General features: G+C 48.2%; 2 protein-coding genes across 9 annotated transcripts in view; one reads left to right on the forward strand and one right to left on the reverse strand.

Annotated features, from left to right (window-relative positions):
- LOC144768536 (uncharacterized) overlaps positions 1-14744 on the reverse strand; it is a 1350740-nt gene that overhangs the window by 975294 nt on the left and 360702 nt on the right. The gene's annotated exons all lie outside the window — the stretch shown is intronic.
- Positions 1-14744, forward strand: part of LOC144767004 (uncharacterized) — a 268113-nt gene that overhangs the window by 122140 nt on the left and 131229 nt on the right. The window contains exon 3 of the mRNA XM_078650663.1: positions 5902-5966. Within this exon, the coding sequence (XP_078506789.1) occupies positions 5902-5966 (65 nt within the window). The remainder of the gene's footprint in view (positions 1-5901; positions 5967-14744) is intronic.

The following is a 14744-nucleotide window of genomic DNA, read 5'->3' on the forward strand; positions in this document are numbered from 1 at the left end:
TGAGTGCAGAGTAGTGAGTGCAGAGTAGTGAGTAGTGAGTGCAGAGTAGTGAGGAGTGAGTAGTGAGTGCAGAGTAGTGAGTAGTGAGTGCAGAATAGTGAGCGGTGAGTGCAGAGTAGTGAGCAGTGAGTGCAGAGTAGTGAGTAGTGAGTGCAGAGTAGTGAGTGCAGAGTAGTGAGTGCAGAGTAGTTAGTAGTGAGTGCAGAGTAGTGAGTAGTGAGTGCAGAGTAGTGAGTGCAGAGTAGTGAGTAGTGAGTGCAGGAAATTGAGAAATCAACAGTGAGGGCACATTACTCATTGGTATCCACTATGGCAATACAACCCTACCTGACAGTCGTGAATAGATCTTACCACCGATGGCTTTTAACGGAATTTCGCTTTAATCAGGTGCATTTCTTACTGGGTGAATATACGAAATGGTGTAAACCAAGGGAAAATGATCCATGCAAATGTGACAGCTTCTCGGATCAAGACTTGATACATTTAGTATTTTTTTGCCCTTTTTTTGCAGAGGGCAGAAAGAAATATATTATTCCACTATTGAGGGACAAGGGATTTAAGCAGGTGAAACCTGCTTTGATGTTCTTACAACTTATGGTGTCCCCTATAGTGATGTTTGGAGTTGCAAATTTTTTGGTAACATCTATACGTGCTAGACGGAATAGACTGATGAGAACCCCAATGATGGAATGTACACAAGTTTAGCATAATTTTATTCTCCATGAGTAGTCTATTTGGATTATAAGGAATTAAGTAACCCTGTAAGATGAAATTTATAGTTTACTTCTTTTAATATGAGATGTTATGTAAAAGTGATGCTTTTTAACAATTTTTTGTTTCTTACATGTTTTTAAATAATTACTCCCCAGCAACTGCTCTATAATGATTTGAAGTGATGATATGTGTATATTTGTATGTGCAGTATACTTTTATGATTAATCGAATAAAGTATTTTTGACTTGACTAGTGAGTGCAGAGTAGTTAGTAGTGAGTGCAGAGTAGTGAGTAGTGAGTGCAGAGTAGTGAGTAGTGAGTGCAGAGTAGGGAGTAGTGAGTGCAGAGTAGTGAGTAGTGAGTGCAGAGTAGTGAGTAGTGAGTGCAGAGTAGTGAGTAGTGAGTAGTGAGTGCAGAGTAGAGTAGTGAGTGCAGAGTAGTGAGTAGTGAGTGCAGAGTAGTGAGTAGTGAGTGCAGAGTAGTGAGTGCAGAGTAGTGAGTAGTGAGTAGTGAGTGCAGAGTAGTGAGTAGTGAGTGCAGAGTAGTGAGTGCAGAGTAGTGAGTAGTGAGTGCAGAGTAGTGAGTAGTGAGTGCAGAGTAGTGAGTAGTGAGTGCAGAGTAGTGAGTAGTGAGTGCAGAGTAGTGACTAGTGAGTAGTGAGTGCAGAGTAGTGAGTAGTGAGTGCAGAGTAGTGAGTGCAGAGTAGTGAGTAGTGAGTCGTGAGTGCAGAGTAGTGAGTGCAGAGTAGTGAGTGCAGAGTGAAGAGTAGTGAGTGCAGAGTAGTGAGTGCAGAGTAGTGAGTAGTGAGTGCAGAGTAGTGAGTAGTGAGTAGTGAGTGCAGAGTGCAGAGTAGTGAGTGCAGAGTGCAGAGTAGTGAGTGCAGAGTGCAGAGTAGTGAGTGCAGAGTAGTGAGTGCAGAGTGCAGAGTAGTGAGTAGTGAGTGCAGAGTGCAGAGTAGTGAGTGCAGAGTGCAGAGTAGTGAGTGCAGAGTAGTGAGTGCAGAGTAGTGAGTGCAGAGTAGTGAGTGCAGAGTGCCGAGTAGTGAGTGCAGAGTGCAGAGTAGTGAGTGCAGAGTAGTGAGTGCAGAGTAGTGAGTGCAGAGTGCAGAGTAGTGAGTGCAGAGTAGTTAGTGCAGAGTAGTGAGTGCAGAGTAGTGAGTGCAGAGTAGTGAGTGCAGTGTAGTGAGTGCAGAGTAGTAAGTGCAGAGGAGTGAGTGCAGAGTAGTGAGTAGTGAGTGCAGAGTAGTGAGTGCAGAGTAGTGAGTAGTGAGTGCAGAGTAGTGAGTAGTGAGTGCAGAGTAGTGAGTAGTGAGTGCAGAGTAGTGAGTGCAGAGTAGTGAGTAGTGAGTGCAGAGTAGTGAGTAGTGAGTGCAGAGTAGTGAGTAGTGAGTAGTGAGTGCAGAGTAGTGAGTAGTGAGTGCAGAGTAGTGAGTAGTGAGTGCAGAGTAGTGAGCGGTGAGTGCAGAGTAGTGAGCAGTGAGTGCAGAGTAGTGAGTAGTGAGTGCAGAGTAGTGAGTGCAGAGTAGTGAGTAGTGAGTGCGGAGTAGTTAGTAGTGAGTGCAGAGTAGTGAGTAGTGAGTGCAGAGTAGTGAGTGCAGAGTAGTGAGTGCAGAGTAGTGAGTGCAGAGTGCAGAGTAGTGAGTGCAGAGTAGTGAGTGCAGAGTGCAGAGTAGTGAGTGCAGAGTAGTGAGTGCAGAGTAGTGAGTAGTGAGTGCAGAGTAGTGAGTGCAGAGTAGTGATTAGTGAGTGCAGAGTAGTGAGTAGTGAGTAGTGAGTGCAGAGTAGTGAGTAGTGAGTGCAGAGTAGTGAGTAGTGAGTGCAGAGTAGTGAGTGCAGAGTAGTGAGTAGTGAGTGCAGAGTAGTGAGTGCAGAGTAGTGAGTGCAGAGTAGTGAGTGCAGAGTAGTGAGTAGTGAGTGCAGAGTAGTGAGTGCAGAGTAGTGATAAGTGAGTGCAGAGTAGTGAGTGCAGAGTAGTGAGTAGTGAGTGCAGAGTAGTGAGTGCAGAGTAGTGAGTAGTGAGTGCAGAGTAGTGAGTAGTGAGTAGTGAGTGCAGAGTAGTGAGTGCAGAGTGCAGAGTAGTGAGTGCAGAGTAGTGAGTGCAGAGTGCAGAGTAGTGAGTGCAGAGTAGTGGGTGCAGAGTAGTGAGTGCAGAGTAGTGAGTAGTGAGTGCAGAGTAGTGAGTGCAGAGTAGTGAGTGCAGAGTAGTGAGTAGTGAGTGCAGAGTAGTGAGTGCAGAATAGTGAGTGCAGAGTAGTGAGTAGTGAGTGCAGAGTAGTGAGTAGTGAGTGCAGAGTAGTGAGTGCAGAGTAGTGAGTAGTGAGTAGTGAGTGCAGAGTAGTGAGTGCAGAGTAGTGAGCAGTGAGTGCAGAGTAGTGAGTAGTGAGTGCAGAGTAGTGAGTGCAGAGTAGTGAGTAGTGAGTGCAGAGTAGTGAGTAGTGAGTATTGAGTGCAGAGTAGTGAGTAGTGAGTGCAGAGTAGTGAGCGGTGAGTGCAGAGTAGTGAGCAGTTAGTGCAGAGTAGTGAGTAGTGAGTGCAGAGTAGTGAGTGCAGAGTAGTGAGTAGTGAGTGCAGAGTAGTTAGTAGTGAGTGCAGAGTAGTGTGTAGTGAGTGCAGAGTAGTGAGTAGTGAGTGCAGAGTAGTGAGTAGTGAGTGCAGAGTAGTGATGGCAGAGTAGTGAGTAGTGAGTGCAGGAAATTGAGAAATCAACAGTAAGGGCACATTATTCATTGGTATCCACTATGGCAATACAACCCTACCTGACAGTCGTGAATAGATCTTACCACCGATGGCTTTTAACGAAATTTCGCTTTAATCAGGTGCATTTCTTACTGGGTGAATATACGAAATGGTGTAAACCAAGGGAAAATGATCCATGCAAATGTGACAGCTTCTCGGATCAAGACTTGATACATTTAGTATTTTTTTGCCCTTTTTTTGCAGAGGGCAGAAAGAAATATATTATTCCACTATTGAGGGACAAGGGATTTAAGCAGGTGAAACCTGCTTTGATGTTCTTACAACTTATGGTGTCCCCTAGAGTGATGTTTGGAGTTGCAAATATTTTGGTAACATCTATACGTGCTAGACGGAATAGACTGATGAGAACCCCAATGATGGAATGTACACATGTTTAGCATAATTTTATTCTCCATGAGTAGTCTATTTGGATTATAAGGAATTAAGTAACCCTGTAAGATGAAATTTATAGTTTACTTCTTTTAATATGAGATGTTATGTAAAAGTGATGCTTTTTAACAATTTTTTGTTTCTTACATGTTTTTAAATAATTACTCCCCAGCAACTGCTCTGTAATGATTTGAAGTGATGATATGTGTATATTTGTATGTGTAGTATACTTTTATGATTTAAAATTAATCGAAAAAAGTATTTTTGACTTGACTAGTGAGTGCAGAGTAGTTAGTAGTGAGTGCAGAGTAGTGAGTAGTGAGTGCAGAGTAGTGAGTAGTGAGTGCAGAGTAGGGAGTAGTGAGTGCAGAGTAGTGAGTAGTGAGTGCAGAGTAGTGAGTAGTGAGTGCAGAGTAGTGAGTAGTGAGTAGTGAGTGCAGAGTAGAGAGTAGTGAGTGCAGAGTAGTGAGTAGTGAGTGCAGATTAGTGAGTAGTGAGTGCAGAGTAGTGAGTGCAGAGCAGTGAGTAGTGAGTAGTGAGTGCAGAGTAGTGAGTAGTGAATGCAGAGTAGTGAGTAGTGAATGCAGAGTAGTGAGTAGTGAGTAGTGAGTGCAGAGTAGTGAGTGCAGAGTAGTGAGTAGTGAGTGCAGAGTAGTGAGTGCAGGGTAGTGAGTAGTGAGTGCAGAGTAGTGAGTAGTGAGTGCAGAGTAGTGAGTGCAGAGTAGTGAGTAGTGAGTGCAGAGTAGTGACTAGTGAGTAGTGAGTGCAGAGTAGTGAGTGCAGAGTAGTGAGTAGTGAGTGCAGAGTAGTGAGTGCAGAGTATTGAGTAGTGAGTGCAGAGTAGTGAGTGCAGAGTAGTGAGTAGTGAGTGCAGAGTAGTGAGTGCAGAGTAGTGAGTGCAGAGTGCAGAGTAGTGAGTGCAGAGTAGTGAGTGCAGAGTAGTGAGTAGTGAGTGCAGAGTAGTGAGTAGTGAGTGCAGAGTAGTGAGTGCAGAGTAGTGAGTAGTGAGTGCAGAGTAGTGAGTGCAGAGTAGTGAGTAGTGAGTGCAGAGTAGTGAGTAGTGAGTGCAGAGTAGTGAGTGCAGAGTAGTGAGTAGTGAGTAGTGAGTGCAGAGTAGTGAGTAGTGAGTGCAGAGTAGTGAGTAGTGAGTAGTGAGTGCAGAGTAGTGAGTAGTGAGTGCAGAGTAGTGAGTGCAGAGTAGTGAGTAGTGAGTGCAGAGTAGTGAGTAGTGAGTGCAGAGTAGTGAGTAGTGAGTGCAGAGTAGTGAGTGCAGAGTAGTGAGTAGTGAGTGCAGAGTAGTGAGTAGTGAGTGCAGAGTAGTGAGTAGTGAGTAGTGAGTGCAGAGTAGTGAGTAGTGAGTAGTGAGTGCAGAGTAGTGAGTGCAGAGTAGTGAGTGCAGAGTAGTGAGTAGTGAGTGCAGAGTAGTGAGTAGTGAGTGCAGAGTAGTGAGTGCAGAGTAGTGAGTAGTGAGTGCAGAGTAGTGAGTAGTGAGTGCAGAGTAGTGAGTAGTGAGTAGTGAGTGCAGAGTAGTGAGTAATGAGTAGTGAGTGCAGAGTAGTGAGTAGTGAGTGCAGAGTAGTGAGTAGTGAGTAGTGAGTGCAGAGTAGTGAGTGCAGAGTAGTGAGTAGTGAGTGCAGAGTAGTGAGTAGTGAGTGCAAAGTAGTGAGTAGTGAGTAGTGAGTGCAGAGTAGTGAGTAGTGAGTGCAGAGTAGTGAGTAGTGAGTGGAGAGTAGTGAGTGAAGAGTAGTGAGTGCAGAGTAGTGAGTGCAGGTGCAGAGTGAGTGTGCAGAGCAGTGAGTGCAGGTGCAGAGCAGTGAGTGCAGGTGCAGAGCAGTGAGTGCAGGTGCAGAGCGGTGTGTGCTGTTGAGTGCAGAGTGCTGTGTATTGGCAATGTAAATGACAATGCCATTTATTTATGATTTAAAGGGAAAAAAAGAAATGTCATGAGCAATGCCAATAGCTCTACCTTTAATGATGCTGAGACCATTGCATTGTAAATGCTTGATGTAAGAGTTACTAAGATAAAAATTACAGGAATTAATGCTTGCTCATTTCCTTGCAGTGGCACACGAATCAAGTGCAAACTATAAGTCCTTTTCGGCAGAGTGCATAGTGACATCGTTTGAGGTAAATTTCCCGCTCATAGCATTGTAAATATCCATTTAAGATACTCATCTTAGAGTCAGAATGATGAGAGGTCATATAGAAATCAGAGTGACTCTATTCACAACTGCCATACACGAAAGTGTAATAGAATACAGTGGGGAACAATATATTAGCATAGAGTGTTGTGGTGTACATTGCATTGGCTTACAATGCAGTTGGATGGAGTAGAGTGGAGTAAGGTTCAGTGGATTAGTTTGGAATCGAGCTGCGTATACTGTAATATCGTAAAACTGGAGTAGCATACTGTAAATACCGTACACTGGAGTGGTGTAAAGTGAACAGTTAGACAGTGTAGTGGCGCAAAGTGGAGTGTGTTAAAGGACTTTTACGTAAAAGCATGTCAAAACATGCCAATGGTTTATCTCCTAAATTTATATTGTAATATGTAAATATTGTTGGGGTCCTAAAAGGTCCTTAAATTTAATATATTTTACATAACATTTTTTCCTTTGCATATTTTCAAATCCGTCATTTGTATTTTGTTCAAATGTTGCTGGAACAGATATTTTGGTGCCCAGATGCATATTTTGGGTGCATAACTAAATACTTATAGGGTCCAAAAAGCAAGACCTATTAGCTATGCCAATACTTGTTATTGGGATGTTACCAGGTTGTGATTCAACAAGGGGCCCCTGTCCATAAGCTGCGGGGGGAGGTGGCAGGCTACAATGAGCCAGGGCAGAGCTCAGTTATGTACAATACATGCAGGGATTTGACCAGTGCCACCCGCACCTTGGGGTGTGGCGCCCTTAGTGGCATCTCAGGCGGGAGCCAGTCTGTTTTCTCTTTTCTGTAGGTGGATGGAGTGTGGGGGCCGGGCCCTACTGACGTCATACAAGGGGTGAAGTGGTCCCTCACACGCCTTACACGCCACAGCAACTATAAAAGCAGCGGGAGAGGTCAGAAAACCCTCTTTGTCCCTTCCAACAGCTCCCGAAGCGGCAGACCAGCAGCAAATTTTCAAGGATTTAGCGTTCCGGTTTCTATGTGTGCAAACGCGGGTTAGTGGTCTGGTCGCAGTTTTGGGGGTTAACGAGGGGGCCTCAGAGCGTAGTCAGATTTTGTGGGTTTAGGAAGGGGAGGGAAGGCTCAGCTCTCCCCGTGATACAATTGAGCGTGGGGGCGCACCTCGCCTCTGGGTGCTGTTGGCGGCAGATAGAAACCATGAATGAAGTATATGTATCGACACTCGGTGCATCAGCCGGGCGTTTCGCAAAGCCATACTAGATTTAATAATAGAAACTACTCATTTTTACAAAGTGTGCTTGGCTATTAACTCTGTTATCAACGCCATTTACACTTTTAGTCCTAAAGAGAAGGGTAGGAACATTCCAGGGGCTGGAATCAGCCTCGGATTGGTAACGCGGGCATTCGGGCAATGCCCGAGGGGCCGGTGTCTGAGTCCCTGCTGTGGGCTGCTTTTTTTAGCAGTCTGGGGCCGATTTGGACGGTGTCTTTATTTTCCGAATACAGCTAGTGGCCCAGTGGGTGGCTGAGTGGCCTTTCTGCAGGCAGATAGGCGCTCATTACCTCTCCCCGCCACCAACACCGCCGGTCCCCCACCCCGGTTTAGCAACAGGGAGAGGTGTCACTCCCTTTGTCTCACTGGCCGGCCCATTAATGTATGCACATACTGAGCGGGGCAGGGGGCCTCAGAAGTGGCCTCACTTGTTTTCAGGTGTGTTTCACTAGTGTAAACTAATGCGTGCATTTTTTTAAGCCCCCCTTTTTAATGCAAGTACACTGAATCAGTGATTTGAGGAAAGGCATTATGCTAATTGGGGCCGATTTTTTTGTGTGCCCGGGCCGATTTTCAATCCCAATCCGACCCTGGCTGGAATATATTGTTCTAGACCAAATATCTCGAAAGAGGGCACGAAGGGTGTACAGACTTTCAAATGTGTCAGCCACTTCTTTCCTAAGCTGGGTAATGTTTTATGTTCCTGTGGCATGAGATCACCTGTGATTTACCCACTAGGGGACACCAAAAGACCGATTGCACTGTTCTGCAAATGTTTTACAATCAGGAAGTAGAGGTTTGCTATTAGAAGACGAGAAATGCCCATGCGTGTTCACAAATGCATTTTTAAGGGAAAAGTAGCATAAATAACTCTCAAATTTGGTTTTCAACATAGGAAGGGAAGTGCCTTGGTTTTAATTTTACTGGAGGATATAGTAGGGGTCGCTCTCTTCTTAAAGTGGGTAGACATATGCAAGTTATTGATGCATTCATTTCGAAGGCCGAAGGGGTGATGAGTAGGTATTCTATATTTGATAACGATAGTTTAGCAGACTACAAATAGGCAACACTTGTGAAAGGGACTCTTTAAACTCCGGTGCAATTATGGACAGTTTAGAGGCCTCGGATTAAGAAGACATTACGGATAACACTAAACGTGTCCGTTAATTAGGCAATTCGAATTTTCCATAAATTGTGAGCAGGAAATATTCTATTGAAAACCCCCAAAGCCCACGGTGAGTCAGTGATAAAGACGTTGGACCGCCAACAGCACGTTCTGATCCGCAACCACGAAACTTTCTCTTGGTGTTACCGAGCAGGGACCACCATTAAAATAGAGTAACACAATCACATCCCACTGAGACAGGCGGATTTTATTTTCAGGAGGAAAGCCATTCCTGCACACATGTCCTGTTAGATGGGGAACGAACACATAGGGTTTAGGGCGGTATCCGTAGTGCTGTGAAACCTTCATGGGGGCGAGAGAATTTCCGTTTCCATTATTTCTATATCAAATTAGGCGCACCAATTGTTCCACCTCTCTTGTGTTTAATAGGGGCTCTTTTGTCCGGTGGACTTTGACCATATTCAGAGGAAAGCGTCCCTTATGTGGGGAGATTAACAGCAGCCCATTAATGTTTTTGCACTTTTTGTGGCACCAAACGTTGGTGTATTTTTCAAGTTTTCGGCTACTGTCCTTATCTAACAGACTAACGCTGATTTTTTTTCTTCCGGTCTGTTTGCTGAAAACTGATGGTCGGAAGGTGGGGTGAGGGAGCGAGGGCCGGATTCCCCTCGAGCAATCAGATGTACGCAGAACAGGTCCTTACGTTGGCTGCACCAACTTGAAGCATGGTGTAATGTTGGGCCCTTGGGCGCTTCGCAGTGTGCTGTCCTCTGCTGGGAGTCTTGTTTGACTTTCAAAACCTTCCTTGGTTTATCCAATGCTTGTTTGCTGCCTCCTCCATTGTAGTACCGACAAACGGCCGCTAGATGGCAGTCTTGCCTGCACTTGCACTGTGCTCTCTAGTTCCAGCTGCCCTTTCCTCTGGCGTGTCCTCGTGTTTGGGGGACAGCGCTGCCTGTCTGGGCGTCACTGGGGCCAAAGGAAGTGGAGGGCTGCACGGGATGGGGCTGTCCTAGTTGCCCCCGATGCCCCCCCCCAAAGCTGCAGAGACGTCCGGGCGCTGCTTGGAGCGCTCGTGTGCCGCCGGACCCTGCAGGAGGAAATCCCCGGATTGCTGCGGTGAGTGCATTTCATGCTGTTGGGCATCGTGCGGGAGGAAGGGGGGAGGAAGTTCCCTCCGTACCCTGACAGTGTTCCTCTGGTGTTTCACTGTGTCCTCACGGCGCTGCAGGTGGGGCGGCTGGAGCTGGCGCCTGGGGCCGCTTGCTCCACTTGGGCAGAGCTCCTCCGCTTCGTGTTGGGCGCAGTTGGTTTCCCTCGCGGGGACGGGGGAGATGTTGGCACTGTACTGCGGGTGGACTCCGCTTGCACTCCGTTTCCACCCGGCAGCTCTCCACACGCTGCGGGCGCTTCCTCCTTTGAAGTTCATTCACCCCGCCGCTGCAGCCTCACATCGCACACGCTGCACGGGGGGGGAAAGGGGACGCTGCAGGCAGGCCGCGGGTGGGCTCCGCTGGCCTTGCTTTACCCTATGTTCATTGTCGGCCGCATTGGTCTCGGCGGGGCGCCATGGCCATGCGGGTGGGCTCCGCTTTCAGTAGCCAGTGCCTGGCAGCTCTCCACACGCTGCGGGCACATTCACCCCGCCGCTGCGCTGCGCGGCGGGGGTCGGGTTCGCTGCAGGCAGGCCGCGGGTGGGCTCCGCTGGCCTTGCTTCATTTTGGGGGGAGATAGTGGCCAGTTCCAGTGTCTGTATTGTGCTGGTGGGGCAAAGTTTTTTCACTTTACAGCGGGTGGGCTCCGCTGTACACGCTTTCGGCGGTGCTCGCCGGCTGCCGCCACTACCTTTGCCCTGACCACTGCGGATGGGCTTTGCTTTAACGTAACAGTCTTAAGGGGGGGGGTCGCTTCAGGCTCGTGTGACCCCCGGAACCATTCTCAGCGCCTGGGCTCACCTCCGGCTGACGGGCCTCTTCTGCCATGCGGGTGGGCTCCGCGCCGGTCTCCACGTGGTGGGGGCTCAATTGCGGCTGACGCGGGTGGGCTCCGGTCGGTCCGCTGTGTCCCTGTGCGCCTTCCTCGGCACGGCAGCCCTCGGGAGGGCTGGAGAGGAGCGGGGTGGGCTCCCGGTCACCTTCTTATGGACGTGCAGGCTCGGAGCTAGGCACTCGCTCCGCAGGCTTCTCGGCGGCCGTTGCCGATCGTCACGGGGTGCCTTTAGGCGGGCATCATTCTCTCCCCCTTCTTCTTTAGCTGGTGCACGCGGGGCACAGCCACCTCGTCGCCAATGTAATGTTGGGCCCTAGGCCCGCATTATGGTAATGAAGGGAGACACAGACACCAGGATAGTGGGCTAGTTAATGGGCCCAGAGCACGTGCGCTCCGCCCCCTTTATTGACTGGGTCACCTGACTTGTGACACCAGTGGTGGGTGGGTGTAAAGTGGTGATTACATCATAAGAACAACGAGGCCGTGTCCAGCAGGTCACTACACATGGAAAGGATATGGTACAAATGGCCCGCGAGGCTGCGGGTGGAATTGAGGACCCGTGCCAAGTCCTGGCGTCGACTCAACACCAAGTGGTTAATATGTGACATGCAGGCGGGTGGTGGTTTCGCCTAAATTCTATGAATATGGGGGTTCAATAATTGTGCGACCTGGTCAGTTCCTTTACCTACAGATGCTAGAAAAATCACACAGACAAAAGCAAGAGGGCATGCAGTAATGTAAAGGTTTGGCGGTTAAATCATGATAACTGCGAAATGACTTAGGGGGCGGGTAGAACTGCTGCTGGGTTTGGCAGTCTGCTTGCACTGTTCTGGTCCGTTTCTGCGTCATGAAGAAGGGGCATAGCAAGCTTCGAAGGGACAGCAAGCACCATGGGCAGAACCCACGAGCTGTTGTCCTCCAAGGGCAGTGTTCTGCTTCTCAGGGGCTTGTCAGGGTAAATGTAACCGGATAGGGACCTGTGCAATAACGCAATGGCAGAAATGATCAAGTGCCTCTCGCACATGTTTATGGTTCAGGATCGGTCCATCGCTCTTGGTCAGCCTGAGCATACGGGGAGCCGGAGTTACAGCTGTCCTCACTGTAGGGGGAAGCAAAGGAGTAGGGGATTCCATCTGCTGCATTGAATGACTCAGCAGTGATCAGTGGCTTGGGTATCATATTGGCAATACAAACCGCAGAATTTATGAGTTAGGCATGTCACCTAGAAGATTTACAGCTGTGGTTGTCGTATAGCCCCCAAACTCAATACCGACGCTGCAAGTGGTAAATGTATAGTGGGGGGTTGAACCAAATCCCAGTGCGCATGTGTATAGGCCCACCGGGGCTGGATTCCAGTCGGGTGGGCTGTATCATCCTTCGTAATTATCAGGACAGTCTGGCTTTACTCTGGCCTACGGGGTGCAGCTTATTGGCATAGAGCTAAAGGAATGAAATGGACAAAAATGCATTTGGTGATTCGAAGTTTCTGCCACCGGGATCTCGACATTCAAGGTGGGGGTAAGATCCAGGCCTCCGGTTCTACGATTTGGCGTGGGAAAAGTTAGCATAGGGAGGCCACCGTAAAAATAGGTTGATCTGCTGGGGAAGCCACCACATGCTGGATATAGTTACATTCACACCAATTAACCTGGGTCGGCACATCTGGGCCACCATTATACTTGCATGAAAGACACACAGAGTGCCTGAAGTATATCGCCGCCCCCCTCTTTCGTTAGCAAAGGGGTATGTTTAGATGGCGGGGAGCCAACTGGGAAGTTGGTGGCCCAGGGTAGAGTATAGCCGGAAGCGCAGGCATTCTGTGGTTCTGGGCAAATCCCATGAAAGTCACGTGCTAACCCCACTTGTGCCTAAGGGTGAATGTTTCCGTCAGTTATGCGACCACTGTCCACGCAAAGACCGTGAAAACTGGCAGGCCAGGTTCACGCTATGTAACACGGCAAACTAAGTGGGTTGGGGGGTGGACGGGTCCCAGCACGTCCTTCTTTGAGAGACGGGCGTGTTCACCATTATGAACATAAGGCTTTATATAATGTTCTCTTTTCGGGAGGGCGGAAGCACCAAAGGACGTAGATTCAGGTAGGCCCCGTGGCACTACATGCCTGAAGAGGCCACTAAGCTTCTAACAAGACTTGGTTGCTTTCATTCATCAGAGCAAATTAATTTTGAGTTACATAGGGTAATCAGTGAGGAGGATCTTTGGTGTGGGTATGTAACACCCCCCCCCCCCATATTTCTAGTCATGGCTGGCAAATTGCAAGTTCAAAAGGCAAAGTAATGATACTAATTCAAAATTGATGGTCACTTGTTAAGTACGGTGGGACAATTATAGGAACAATAATAGGGTTTCCAATAAGGCAATGGAAGCATGGGAAACTGCCTTATGTGGGACACTCGCATAATCTAGAATTGCGTCTGGTGTGAGGTACAAAAACAGCTGGTCTCCTTGAATCACAGACAGAGAAGGATAGCAGGGTCAAAAATCTCAGCTGCGAACCGTTGCAGCATTATTAGGTATTTGCAAATCTGGGTATTAGGTTCTTAATTTCATCAGTGTAGCAAGAAAGGCTCATATTGGGGTCCGGGGGGTCAAAAAATCTTGTCCTAAAAGCAAAAGGGGAGTTTTAAACTCGATTATTGGCAGTGTATCCGGCACGGTAAGTGGGGTTTCCGTTCACAATGGAAGATAAATGCCTCCAGTAGATGGCAGCAGATAAGCAGTAATTTTATGGGTGATTAAGGTTCTACATCCCTGGAAGGGGCAGTGCAGGCTGTGCTCACTAATCTCAGGGAGCGTCTCGACCTGAGGCGATATACCTGGTCTTGACTCTTCACCAGCAGGCGGTTGCTTTTCGGTTGTATCCCAAGTAAACTGGTCCTGCCACTCGTCCTTTAGTGCTTTCTCAAAGGGCAAAAAGTTTAAAACAGCACAGTGCTCCGCTGAAATCAGCAGGTTCATTGGAAGGCATATTTGGCAAGAGATATACATGGCGCCACTGGGTGTGTCACCACAAGATGAAATACCACCCTTCCATGGTGGTGGGTTGCCTCCTTTTAATGAATAAGGTCCGGGTCAGTGTGTCGCAGGCTATAGAGGGGCATATGGTCCAGGCAGCAAACAAGTAATTGGAATAACACGATGATCTGCGCGGCAATCTGGACAGGCACGAAACATCTTCCTTCTTTGTACTTTATGAGGTAGATGGGAGGCAACCGGAAGTTACGTGTAGCAGGAAGGGATTTATCAGGCCTCCAGGCACTTGGATACATTATGGTTACGGGATGCCTGTGGTTTCAGAGACCCGGAGGGCACAAATTAAGGTTGGTTAACCTGAGGTAGATGTTGGGCACCAGCAACTGTTATTACGAGCACAGAGGCTGTACCTGAGACCATAGCCTGTTCACCCTGTAATAGCCAGGTCCCATCCGCAAATGGCATAGGTGGCACACAGTTTGCTGTTAGTGGCTTTACCTGCATGGCATATTGCGTGGCACTCCTCGCTGGGTCTCTATCATTTCTTGTAATGGTGACCTCTATGGGTGGGGCTATAATCAAATGGTTTTGAACCTCATATAGAGCGTGATGTATGCCAACAATACTCAGGTGCTACCCAGCAGGGAGCAGGATCACAGGGGTTGGACCCTCATTCGACACTGTCAGGCATAAGCTGATCCGGATAACTAATATGGAGCTATAGGAGCCGGATGAGAGCATCCGTCCAATGAAGGGCTCAAGCTATGTATCAAACCATTCCAGAGCCCATTGAAGTAGGGTCGGGTGGTCAAGCGGCAGGAGGGGAAGGATGAGCGTGCCCGTGAGCCCCTTGCCCTGTGGTGGTGTCCCGGGCAAGAAAATGGAGTGGACTCCTTTTTTGCATGGACTGTCTGACCCTGGAACAGGGTGAACATTCAATGGGGGCTCTGGCTGGCGGGAGGGGGGACTGACCTGCTGATGGTCCTGGACTCTCCTGCCCTATCTGAGATGCCCGTGTGTATTAAACACATTGGGGGGTATCCGGACCCTGGTGGGGGCAAGGCGTTAAGCGGTGCCCTGGTGGTAAGTGCCTCCGGGATGGAGGACTGGAAAGTTACTGTTGATAAAACAGTGCAAGTTGGGGCCTGCTGTCACAGCAAGCACAGAGGGATTGATTCATGAGAGCAGTGTGTGTCTTGATATCCTCATGACTAAGGCCAGGTCTGGAATGAAAAGACAATCTGTTGCTAGAATGAGCCTATCTCTTCAGGGCTACAATATCTGTGGTTGGTTAACCTAAGCCTGAATAAAATGATCTAGTGGGTTGACAATGAACAAATTAAAGAATAATACTTTAAGGTGTAATAAATAATACGGCGTGATAACCAACTA

Source organism: Lissotriton helveticus, chromosome 7 (genome assembly GCF_964261635.1).
Source record: "Lissotriton helveticus chromosome 7, aLisHel1.1, whole genome shotgun sequence".
NCBI classification, from domain to species: Eukaryota; Metazoa; Chordata; class Amphibia; order Caudata; family Salamandridae; genus Lissotriton; species Lissotriton helveticus.